Source organism: Babylonia areolata, chromosome 7 (genome assembly GCF_041734735.1).
Source record: "Babylonia areolata isolate BAREFJ2019XMU chromosome 7, ASM4173473v1, whole genome shotgun sequence".
Lineage (NCBI taxonomy): Eukaryota > Metazoa > Mollusca > Gastropoda > Neogastropoda > Buccinidae > Babylonia > Babylonia areolata.
In genome coordinates, this window is record NC_134882.1 from 33,465,712 (window position 1) to 33,479,213 (window position 13,502).

A 13,502-nucleotide genomic window follows, 5' to 3' on the forward strand; every position below is an offset into this window, starting at 1 on the left:
TCGAACACTTCGCCGTGACGCCATCTTGTCAAACAACTTACAAAGCTGACAGGGGGCACGCTTTGTTATCAAGTGCGGTTGAGCTTATCGCGACACACACGCAGCGTGTGTGAATGAAAAGCTGACCAGAGGTGACGTAAGATATCACATCTGCTTTTGATTTTCGCATCCGACGCGTCACTCCGACAGCACGACTTTTTAAAATCCAAGTCCGCATATGCGGACATTGGCATCCAACGCTTTCTCCGACGATGTCCGCATATGCGGACAATGGCAGCGAGTGAGTTAAAGTATGGGCCTTAAAAAAACTACTTCTTTTCAAAAATAGTTTCTCTAGCCTTCTATCAACATGTATTCATAAAGTCCATAGTGTTCATAAAGTCTATAGTTCCTCTAGCCTTCTATCTATATGTATTTATAAAGTCCACAGCTCCTCTAGCCTTCTATCTACATGTATCTATAAAGTCCACAGCTCCTCTAGCCTTCTATCTACATGTATCTATAAAGTCCACAGCTCCTCTAGCCTTCTATCTACATGTATCTATAAAGTCCACAGCTCCTCCAGCCTTCTATCTACAAGTATTTATAAAGTCCATAGCTCCTCCAGCCTTCTATCTACATGTATCTATAAAGTCCACAGCTCCTCTAGCCTTCTATCTACATGTATCTATAAAGTCCATAGTTCCTCTAGCCTTCTATCTACATGTATCTATAAAGTCCACAGCTCCTCCAGCCTTCTATCTACATGTATTTATAAAGTCCATAGTTCCTCTAGCCTTCTATCTACATGTATCTATAAAGTCCACAGCTCCTCCAGCCTTCTATCTACATGTATTTATAAAGTCTATAGTTCCTCCAGCCTTCTATCTACATGTATTTATAAAGTCCACAGCTCCTCTAGCCTTCTATCTACATGTATCTATAAAGTCCATAGCTCCTCTAGCCTTCTATCTACATGTATCCATAAAGTCCACAGCTCCTTCAGCCTTCTATCTACATGTATCCATAAAGTCCACAGCTCCTCCAGCCTTCTATCTACATGTATCCATAAAGTCCACAGCTCCTTCAGCCTTCTATCTACATGTATCTATAAAGTCCACAGCTCCTCCAGCCTTCTATCTACATGTATCTATAAAGTCCACAGCTCCTCTTGCCTTCTATCTACATGTATCCATAAAGTCCACAGCTCCTCTAGCCTTCTATCTACATGTATCTATAAAGTCCACAGCTCCTCTAGCCTTCTATCTACATGTATCTATAAAGTCCACAGCTCCTTCAGCCTTCTATCTACATGTATCTATAAAGTCCACAGCTCCTCCAGCCTTCTATCTACATGTATTTATAAAGTCTATAGTTCCTCCAGCCTTCTATCTACATGTATTTATAAAGTCCACAGCTCCTCCAGCCTTCTATCTACATGTATCTATAAAGTCCACAGCTCCTCCAGCCTTCTATCTACATGTATCTATAAAGTCCACAGCTCCTCCAGCCTTCTATCTACATGTATCCATAAAGTCCACAGCTCCTCCAGCCTTCTATCTACAAGTATTTATAAAGTCCACAGCTCCTCCAGCGTTCTATCTACATGTATCTATAAAGTCCACAGCTCCTCCAGCCTTCTATCTACAAGTATTTATAAAGTCCACAGCTCCTCCAGCCTTCTATCTACATGTATCTATAAAGTCCACAGCTCCTCCAGCCTTCTATCTACATGTATCTATAAAGTCCACAGCTCCTCTAGCCTTCTATCTACATGTATTTATAAAGTCCACAGCTCCTCCAGCCTTCTATCTACATGTATCTATAAAGTCCACAGCTCCTCTTGCCTTCTATCTACATGTATCCATAAAGTCCACAGCTCCTCCAGCCTTCTATCTACATGTATCTATAAAGTCCACAGCTCCTCTAGCCTTCTATCTACATGTATCTATAAAGTCCATAGCTCCTCCAGCCTTCTATCTACATGTATCTATAAAGTCCACACCTCCTCCAGCCTTCTATCTACATGTATCTATAAAGTCCACAGCTCCTCCAGCCTTCTATCTACATGTATCTATAAAGTCCACAGCTCCTCCAGCCTTCTATCTACATGTATCTATAAAGTCCACAGCTCCTCTAGCCTTCTATCTACATGTATCTATAAAGTCCACAGCTCCTTCAGCCTTCTATCTACATGTATCTATAAAGTCCACAGCTCCTCTAGCCTTCTATCTACATGTATCTATAAAGTCCATAGCTCCTCCAGCCTTCTATCTACATGTATCCATAAAGTCCACAGCTCCTCTTGCCTTCTATCTACATGTATCTATAAAGTCCACAGCTCCTCCAGCCTTCTATCTACATGTATCTATAAAGTCCATAGCTCCTCCAGCCTTCTATCTACATGTATCTATAAAGTCCACAGCTCCTCCAGCCTTCTATCTACATGTATCTATAAAGTCCATAGCTCCTCTAGCCTTCTATCTACATGTATCTATAAAGTCCACAGCTCCTCTAGCCTTCTATCTACATGTATCTATAAAGTCCACAGCTCCTCTAGCCTTCTATCTACATGTATCTATAAAGTCCACAGCTCCTCTAGCCTTCTATCTACATGTATTTATAAAGTCCATAGCTCCTCTAGCCTTCTATCTACATGTATCTATAAAGTCCACAGCTCCTCTAGCCTTCTATCTACATGTATTTATAAAGTCCACAGCTCCTCTAGCCTTCTATCTACATGTATCTATAAAGTCCATAGCTCCTCTAGCCTTCTATCTACATGTATTTATAATTTTTGTCATTTATCTCTTTGTTTAAGAGTTATGCAAGGTATGTGAAAGTTGGGGGGTGAAAGCACTTCGATTTGTTTCCACACAGGATTTTGCACTAAATGAATACATTTATTATTGTTGTCATTATTTAGGTGATGGACTGTTGGTGTCTCTCTCTCTCTCTCTCTCTCTCATGCCTCAAACATTCACAAACATACAACACACATGTGTGGCATTTAAGCTGTACACACTGAAACTCTCTGACAGCATGACATGCTTCCAGTTCAAAGAGCATCACTTCGAAAAGGAAACCTTGTCATCTTGAAAACAGTGCGAGTGAAACAAAATAACCCAATAAAAGCCTGTACGTTTACTTTTGTTTCCAGTATGTGTTACACCAACAAAATGAAACAATCTACCACATGCTTCCACATCCATACCCTACCCACCCGAGCCACGTCCATACTTTACAAACAACCCAAACCTCCCTCTTCCCCTCCCTCTCCATCCCCTTCCCCCTCCCCAATTCCCACCAGGACAGTAACGACCACTCACCAGAGAGGATGGAGTAGGCCAGCTCAGAGTTGCTGCCCTTGTCCTGATCGGTCGCCACCACCTGCACCACGGAGCTGCCGATGGACGCCGTCTCGAACACACTGCCCTCAAAGCTGTCCGACAGGAACATGGGGGCATGGTCGTTGTCGTCCTCCACGTCGATTTCCACCCGGGCAAAACTTTTCTTGGAGGGCACACCTTGGTCGCGCACCATGACGGTCAGCAGGTGGCGGTGCATCTCCTCCCTGTCCAGCCGCTGCGACACCATGATCACCCCTGGGGACACCACACACACACGCTCATCATCAGCACCAGGAAGTACAAGATACAAGAATACTTTAGGTTTTCTGAAAAAGAAGTTGAGGACACGTTTGCAGACCAAAAAAAAAAAAAGGCGGCATAATATGCATTACCCCTACAGAACAACACAAAGTCCAACCATGCTCCCTCATTTCCAGCATCAACACCCATTCATAGTAAACATGTCCAGGACAGCAAAAGGTCATGAAACCCATGTTGTGCAATGCCCAATAGGCTTACATTGCTTGACCACTTGTATATATGAAAAATATTATGTGAGGACGTATTTACGCTGGCACATTCCATCTCTCCCTCCAGAAGGGCAAGACAGCAAAAAACGATGGACTGACGACACTTCAGAATGAATGGGAGGACCAGTTATAGAGACCCAGGCACTGACTGACGCATTGCCAACAGACCTGGAGGAATCTGATGAACAGTTCTTCTGTGTGGCACTCCTGTGACTCTTCACAGAGTAAATGGTGAAGATTGATTGAATCTTTAATGGGTAACGAATTAGGCGCAGTAAAGGCCCTTTTACAATTGTGCCCATTTAACGACACAAAACATAAAAATAAAGAACGACACAAAACATAGAAATAAAATAATAAAATAAAATAAAATAAAATAATAACAATGACAAATAAGAATAGTAACTGGAATAGTCTATCAAAAGTAACAAAGCAATGAAAAAAACAATTGGTACATTATCATGTATGTATGTACTTACACACACACACACACACACACACACACACACACACACACACAGAGAAAAGTGATTATGTAAGAGAAGTATGATGAGTGTTGTTTGTGATTTGTGTGTGTATGCGTGTGTGCGTGAATGAACGTAAAATGGTGTTCTAAGTGTATGGGTGGGTATCTTTGCAGAGTTATGTGTTTAAGTTTGAAGAAGAAGAAGATGAAGAAGAACAAGAAAAAGAAGATGAAGAAGATGAAGAAGAAGAAGACACACAATACCAACACACAGACACATACAAAATAATATGTGTAGCATGTACGAGCAAAAACCTTTCAATATACAAACATTTGCAAACCTACGGATGCCTACGAGCATATGCACACATCTGCACACACACTCACAAGTACTGGCATACATACGCTCACAAAACTCACACACACATGTCCAAACAACTGTATTATTGGGCAGAACAAGACATTCCGAAGAAGAGTTCATTTTTCAGACAGCCAAATAAGTATTTAAATAAGCAGCCAAATCAAACAGGACATGGAAAAGCTTGAAAAGAAATGCACACTGAAGCAGAACAGGCAATGCTACTTTCTTTTTCTTTAAAATCAGGGTGACAGAAAAAAAAAAAAAAATCTAATTCACGAAAAGGTTTTGCCTCTATCATATATTTCCCCCCTCCTCCAACCTTTCAACAGCAAAGTGATTATGCATGAGAAGTATGATGAGTGTTGTTTGTGATTGTGTGTGTGTGTGTGTGTGTGTGTGTGCACGCGCGCACGAGTGTATATGTTTGTCTGTGTGTGTGTGTGTGTGTGTGAATGAACGTAAACTCGTGTTCTGAGTGTAGGGGTGGGTATCTTTGCAGAGTTATGCGTTTAAGTTTGGATTTATGTGTTTAAATGCAAGTCTTACAAGTTGGTTTTTATGCTGTGCAGCACAACTGAGCATGGAAACACACAAAAACACACATACTCATGCATGCACACACACACACACACACACACACACACACACACACACACACACACACAGCCACATTTTTTCACTCTATCTGACCAATATATCTTACCGGAATGTTTTTCTTTTTACATAATTGATGTGTGCGCGGTGATCTGAGAAGGGTGTGTCAGTTACTCATTCATTTTTCACTTTGACATTTGCTGGCAGGCATTTTGAGTGAGCCGAAAATGAATTTTCTGTTTTGGTTGAAGCAGACAATAATGTATTTTGAACTGAAATGAATTTCAATCAATCAAATCAATCAAAAACACTTTATTAATCCACATGGAAATTAAGTTGTGCAATCACAGGCTCATTGTAAACACTGGCATAAAATCATGCGCAACATAAGAAGAGATTAAAACTAGTCAAATAAGAATTCCCAATAGCTGACGACATACTAACCCCCCCACTCCCCACACACACATACTCATGTTAAGACAATTGGGTATTGCACAACAATATTAACAAATGAAAACATCCAACAAAAACAAAGGGTATAAGATTACTAAAAATGACATGCGCGCACGCACGCACACACACCCACACACACATACACACACATGCACACACACACACACACACACACACGTTAAGACCATAAGGTATTGTACAACAATACATAAATAAAAACATCAAGGGAATAAATCATATATATAAGTAAAATGCACACACACACACACACACACACGCACACACACACACTCACACACACACAAACAACGTATGCATGCACATAACATATGTCACGCCAATAAGATTAGAACATTAACAGTAAGATACATGAAATCCAAGTAAAATAAGAAAATATTTAAAAATCACTTCCGATCACACACACACACAAATGCTTGCTTGCCCGTGCTCACCCGCTCAGTCCCACATGCACGCATAATGTCTGCTCCCATACACTCGTCTGCTGGTGAAGTTCAGGTGTTGCTGTGGCGAGGGGGCTTGGGGGGTGGGAGGGTTCACTTAGTGTATTGGATGTTTTGATTGTGTGCGCGAATGGCTGTAGGAATAAATGAATTAATGTATCGAGATGTTCTTGCGCGTGGAGCTCTAAACCTACCACTTATGTCTGACCTTCTGCTATTAATGTCATCATGTAGTGGGTGTCTTACGTCGGTCAAAATTGTTATTAGTCTGTCAGTCAGTTTTCTATTGTGCATGTCGCTAAAGGTGTCTTGTCTTATACCCACCACCCCACCCGCTTTCCTAATGACTTTTTCCAACCTGTCTTTGTCATGTTTGGTCAGGTTTGAACTGAATATATAAATGAAATCATTATCATCAATCAGTTCCTGTTTCCATCTCCCTTACCATTCATTGCGTCGATCTGGAACTTGTTGAGACTGGTGACAGAGGCCGCGGAAGCGATGGAGTAGAGCAGGCGATCGTCCTTGTCACGGTCAGAGGCGGAGACTCGCATGATGTGGCGGCCCACCTGGCTGTTCTCCGGCACCTGGGCCTTGTACAGCTGGTGGGAGAACACCGGCTCATTGTCGTTCACGTCCAGCACCTCAATGTACACCTGCAACCACACACACAAAACACATGAGAAAAGTTTAGTTACTCCATCATTAACGCTGGGCTTGTATCAGAGACTGACATAAGCTCACACAGTAGGGCCAACAGCAAAATGAGAGCTGTATGATCAATGGGTTCTCCTCTGCAATGGGAATTCGTTTACAAGCTTAGTGCTTTGTGACGGATTTTGACTCTCAATTCAGTTCAGTTCAGTTACTCATGGAGGCCTCACTGCGTTCGGACAAAACCATATATGCTACACCACATCTGCTAAGCAGATGCCTGACCACCGGCTTAACCCAGACTGCACCGGCTCTTAGTGCTGCAGCCTTGGGGGCAAGTTGGGACTATCCCAACACCGACTGTCCTAAAACCCTCTTGGCTGAGAGAGTGGGGATGTAACTTGGGCAAGAGATTCTCCACTATTATCAAATTCTAACCCAGATAGTCAGGACAGCAGTTGCCTCCTCTGCTGTTCTGATGGTCATAGTCAGACACAACAACATTCTATTTTAAAATATTTCATCATGACTGTATTAGTGTTACAATGCTGTCAAATCCAGTAACTCTATGTGCAGCTGCAATCATGGATAAAAAAATAAAAAAAGAATAGAAGAAAAGGAGAAATGTTAGTTACTCTGTTATTCTGTTTCCTATATTGTTTTACCATTATCTCAATTTGTGTCAAACAGATAAATGAAAAATCTGTTCCTCTTTCAACAGTCTGAGTCACAGAGTATGTAATTCAAGGCCATATTTCAATGATCCAGAGATATCACGCAAGGAGATACCATCAATAACAACAAAGAAGACATTCTCATTTCACTGAGATTCAGACACTGGTACTGCAAACATCCTCACATATATATATATACATCAAAATGCACACAAACCAACTCCCTCCACCTGCTCCCCCTACACACACACACACACACACACACACACATCCCATAAAAAAAATTAAGATAATAAATCAAGGGACAGGGAATAAAAAAAAACAACAACAAAAAAAAACAAAAAAAAAAAAAAACAAAAAAACAACAGGAGAACAGACTGCACAATGAACTCATCCAAAGGAAGGCCAAACCACACTCCCCCTTCAACGAAAAACAAACCGTCAAAAACAATACACATCTGAGGGGTGGTCTGCACCATAAGAAAACAAGATAAAAATAAGAAAAAAAACCCATTGCTCCAGAAACCAGCCATAACGCCACAAAGCCACCCCCTGACAGATACCATCGCCATCTTTCCTTCTCTTTGATTCCCTACATTTTCACACAGACACAGACACACACACAGATGCAATCACTTTCACAACGTTAGTGGCAGTGGCTCAGTTCATTTCCATTCGGAAGGGATGAGAAAGTTTAACAAGATAGGGACTGACAGCTTTCATCTGTACTGTCAGAGGAGGCTGGAAAAACTAACACTTTTTTTTTTTTTTTTTGACAAGTGAATGAACAGTCTGTCATTTGTGATATTCAGTGTGAGTGAACCTGAGGTATCCACCAGTAGGACATTATAGGCCAGTTGCCCCCCCCCCCCCTTTTTTTGTTGTTGTTGTAAAGTACAGTGGAGATTTGTAGTCAGTATGTGCACTTAACAAAGCTGACTGTTCTTGTCACAGTTTATTATTTGTCAGCTTCTTTTGAGAGAGCTGATCTCAGAATGGACTGGAGCAGTTATATACACTCTATATGCATGCATGCACATGTACAAACACAATATGTGTGTATCGATGAGTGAATGAGTGTGTGTAGGTGTGAGTCTGTGATCACCCATTCATGCATATGTGTGTGTCTGTGTGTTAGCGACATATGTGTGTGTCTGTGTGTTAGCGAATATGTGTGTGTGAGCATGCACACTGACATGGTTTGTATGTATTCAAGCACACACACGCACACACACACCAGAAGTTGAGAAGGTAATGGTTTACTGAAAGGCTAATCTAATTGTGCCTGTATGTTTTGCCAGCCTCCCTCCAAGCAGACCACTTGGCTAACAGCCGGTGGAGTCTCCCTTCAAAGGCTGCTCCTAAACAGGGGGCTGCTACTGGGAACTCTTTTCAGGGCTTCAAGCATTGGTGGTGGCAGCAAAAAAAGTTAGGGTGATGGATGATTTTTTGTTTTGTTTTGTTTGGTGTGTATATGTGTGTGTGTGTGTGTGTGTGTGTGTGTGTGTGTGTGTGTGTCCAGTGTGTGTGTGTCCAGTGTGTTTGTGTGTGTGTGTGTGTGTGTGTTGTGTGTGTGTGCGTGCGTGCGCATGTCCAGTGTGTGTGTTTGTGTGTGTGTGTGTGTGTGTGTGTGTGTGTGTGTGGTCTTACTGCTTTTCTTTGCCTTCTTTCTGTCTTTTCCTTTCATTTCTTCCATCGTTTTTGTTTGTTTGTTTGTTTTCTTCTCTCTTTGTTACATTCTTCATTTCTTTCTTCCTTTTTTTTTATTTTTATTTTTTTTAAAGAAACAAAATTTGGCATTTTCTAAACCTTTCCCTCCTATTTCCTTTCTGTCTTTCACTTCTGTCTTTTCCTTTCACCGGGCACTTTCTTGATGACCTTTCTTTCTTTCTTTCCTTCTTGTTTTCTTTCCCTCTTTTAGTCCTTTTCCTTTCTTTTTTTCACATAATTTGTCATTTTCATGGCCCTTCTTTTTTTTTTTTTTTTCTCCCTTATGTCTTTTGTTCGTTTTTCCTTTTCTTTTCTTAAACAACTTGATACTTTTCTTGTCTTTTCTTCTTTCTGTCTTCCGTTTCCTTCTGTTTGGGTTTGGGTTTTTTTTTTGTTTTTTTGTTGTTTGTATTTCTGTCAATTCTTTTCTTGTCCTTTTTTTTTTTTTTCCTTTTCTTTCTTTCTAACTCTGTACTTTACAGACATTTCAATTCTTTCCATTGTTGTTTGCTTTATTTTTTCTTCTTCCTCCCCGCCCCCCCACCACTCCCACCCCACCCTTTTTCTGTTCTTTTCAACATAATTTGGCATTGTTTTTTGTTGTTTATTTCTCCCCCCCCCCCCCCCCACCCCCCTCCCACCCCACTCTGCCTCCTCCCTCTCCTGTTCCTTTGAACATAATTTGGCATTTTCTTGCCCTTCTTCTTTCCCTGTCTCTGTGTGTTGAACAAGTCTACATGATGCCCAGGGACAGATCAGATATGGAAAAGAGCAGAGGGAGGGGGGGCGGGGGAGGGGCGGTGGAGGGGGGATTTGGGGGGGGGGGGGGGGATTTTGGCAAGGCACAAAAGGAGTTACCCATGGTGGACGTGCCAGTACAACATGAGAATCGCATTACAGGCTCTGTCTGAAGCAGCTGCCGTGTCTGACAGGCGTTGTTAACTGCTTTGTATCGCCAAATCACCCCTCATCATAATCATATTCTGTTTTTGTTTGTTTTTTCTTTAAAAAAAGAAAAAAGAAAAAAAGGAGACACTACAGGGATGAGGGAGGATCTTTCGGTATAAACAGCAACAGATTCGCTGAGGCCCATGAGAAAGAGGAACGGAGCAGCAACAGTGCCTGAACAGCCAAGACAGTTTCCATGCTCTCAATGAGGATGCTAATGGGTGCAACAGCCAAGTCGTTACAGCAGCTGGACTTTCCATCTGAGGGTCCCAGGATCGAATCCAGGTCTTGGCGTCTGGTGGGTAAATGGTGGAGACTTTTCTGATCTCCCAGGTCAACAGATGTGCAGACCTGCTGGTGCCTAATCCCCACCTTTTTGTGTGTATACGCATGCAGAAGAGCACATACACACGTTAAAGATCCCAGAATCCATGTAGGCGTTTGGTGGGTTATGGAAACAAGAACATACCCGGCATGCAACCCCACTGAAAACAGAGTATGGCTGCCTACATGGCGGTGGTGTATACAAGTGAGCGTGGGAGTCGCAGCCCATGAATGAAGAAGAAGAAGAAGAAAATGACTGAGGAAGCCAATGCAGACCCAAACTCAATATCCAAGCGAGTTGGCACCAAATAAAACTGAACATGAACATCATCGTCGGACATGATGGGATTACCAAGGAGAATCATCTCCACATTCTGTAGCTAAGAATTTCCTTTTTTTCCCCCTTCTTCTTCTTGTTTTCTTTGCACTCTTTGTTTCTGCCTCTTTCTCTCATCTCCTGGTTTTTGGTTCTCTGCCTTGCTGATCCACTGGCGTGTATCTTTACAAGACTGCTTTCAATATACATCAGTATCTATATCTATCTATCTGTATATTGTTTGTTTGCTGTGGTCTTGATAATTGGGCATTCTTACCAAGCTGTATTTGTTCCTGTGCCTAGGACCTGTGACGTGTCCACTGGTATATTTTGTTGGTTTTTTCTTTGTGTGTGTGTGTGTGTGTGTGTGTGAGTGTGTGTGCCTGTTATTATGTATAAGTTCATGAATTATGTAAGGTTATGTTCTTGAGGTTAATTTAACTATTCCTCAGGCGACGGAACAGTCATCATCAGAGGCATGTTCTCAAACCTTGATCAGTAACAGGTAAAAGACAGAAAATTTGTTGGAAAAAAAAAGAAAAGAAAAGAAAAGAAAAAAAAAAGGAAAAAAAGAGAAAAATGAATACCAGGGGCTTAAGGGGCTTAGTATGTGGCCGAAGTTTATGTGACTCCAGTCTAAAAGCAAGCACACTTGAGAACACGAGTGCATGGACATTTGACTGACAGACGTGATGGTAGTAGATGGGGTGGGTGAAGGAGAGGGAAGAAAGTCATGGAGGGAGAGCCAGCCGGATGACAAAGACTGGGAGTGGGGGAGAGACAGAGAGTGGTTGGTGAGAAAGTGATGGGACATATATAGAGAGAGAATGAGAGAGAGAGAGAAGGGAGTTAACAGTGAGAGGGAAGGAGGGAGGGAGGAAAGGGGTGAGAGAGAGAGAGAGAGAGAGAGAGAGAGAGAGAGAGAGAGAGAGAGAGAGAGAGAGAGGAACAAACAGACCGACAGACAGACATAGATACTGGCAAATGACAATGCGGAAATGCATGATTACATCAGAGGCACAAGGTGCACACATGTCACCAGCCTGAATAAAGGTCCCAGAAGGACAGGATGAATCATATTACAGTCCACAGGTTATTCAGCCTTTAAAAGTGCAGATTTAGGGGACAGACAGAGGGGTGTGGGGAGTGGGGTGGAGGGGTTTCTGGGGGGAGGAGGGGGGGGGGGGGGCGTGGGGGAATGGAGCACAGTGCAGGCGACATTCGTATGGTGCATGTTCAAGTTTTCACTGGCTTCAGAAAGAATGGGGAACGGGGGCAGTGGCAAGGGAGAAGAGACATGGGAGTGAGAGAGGGTGAGAGGACAGAGAGAGGGAGAGGAAAGAGAGAGAGGGGGAGAGAGAGAGGGGGGAGAGAGAGGGGGAGAAAGAGCGAGAGGGGTAGAAGAGAGAGAGGGGGGAGATAGAGGGGGGGAGAAGAGAGAGGGGGAGAGAGAGAGGAGAGAGAGAGGGAGGGGGAGAGAGCGAGAGAGAGAGAGAGGAGAGAGAGAAGGAGGGAGAGAGAGAGGTGGAGGAGAGAGAGAGGAGGAGGAGAGAGAAAGAGGGATAGGGAGAGAGAGGGGGGGGGGACAGAGAGAGAGAGAGAGAGAGAGAGAGAGAGAGAGAGAGAGAGAGAGAGAGAGAGAGAGAGAGAGAAACTTGAAATGTTTTATTGTCATTGCCTGCAAAGGTCTTTTGACAAGGGGGTAACTTTTTCACGTCAACAGATTACAATAATCTTTATGATGTAAATTTTCAAAATTGCAGTCAAACAAAGATTGGTAACATTGTCACCATAATTATATATGTACATTGTATCACTTCACCACTTCAAGGAAAATACTAAGAAAAAAAGAGAAGAAAATTCGACCATCCTCTCACACACATTATTTCATGTACTCCTTACTTTCATTCCAGAACATGTCAGCATTCAGTCAACTATGGTTAACTACCTTATAATATATTATTTTGCCCGTGGATAACAAGTCCTTGTCTTATTTTTTGCGTTTCTGCAATACATTTTGCAATCGATCTAATTATAATTTCATCCTCAGACGATAAAACAGAAACAATGTTGTGCATTTCGGCTATACCGACTTAAAAAAATTTACATTTCTCTCTCAACTCATCATAAACTTTACACTCAAACAAAAAGTGTTTCTCATCTTCAATTCGTGAGCCACATGATGGGCATGGTAATTCTACGGAAGTCCCAGGTTCAAACCATTTCTCATTTGCGTTGAAACCGAGTGTCCTCAATCGAAATCTTGCATAACTTATTCTGTGCCATTTATCTGTAATGATACTTAGAAATTTTTCAGGTTGAAATACGTTTTTAAATGAGAAAAACCAACTATATTTTTCTTTTGTTTCCATGTCGGAGTGCCAGTTTTGTTGAAAAGAACAAACAAGTCTGTCTTTAAATTCTGATATAAATTGCTGCTCGTTTCCTACTCCCTGTGACAACCACACAATTCCAAAACCATGTTCTGATAAAACTTTCTTTACTGAGAGAGAGAGAGAGAGAGAGAGAGAGGCAAACAAGACAGCGAGAGAGAGAGAGAGAGAGAGAGAGAGAGAGAGTGACAGATACGGACATTTAACCAGTTATCAGGATGCAACCGGCCGGCATTCTCTTGATAAGGCCGATAAGTCTTTCCTTCCTCTTTTAGCACACACATCTTCC

At 42.2% G+C, this 13,502-nt stretch overlaps 1 protein-coding gene across 6 annotated transcripts in view; it reads right to left on the bottom strand.

Annotated features, from left to right (window-relative positions):
• The window catches only part of LOC143283979 (protocadherin Fat 1-like), a 270,559-nt gene that overhangs the window by 74,824 nt on the left and 182,233 nt on the right, over nucleotides 1–13,502 (bottom strand). For all 6 annotated transcript variants that reach the window (XM_076590469.1, XM_076590468.1, XM_076590466.1 and 3 more), the window contains exons 9-10: nucleotides 6,640–6,850; nucleotides 3,309–3,584 (exon numbers count right to left, since the gene is read on the bottom strand). In XM_076590469.1, the coding sequence (XP_076446584.1) occupies nucleotides 3,309–3,584; nucleotides 6,640–6,850 (487 nt within the window). The remainder of the gene's footprint in view (nucleotides 1–3,308; nucleotides 3,585–6,639; nucleotides 6,851–13,502) is intronic.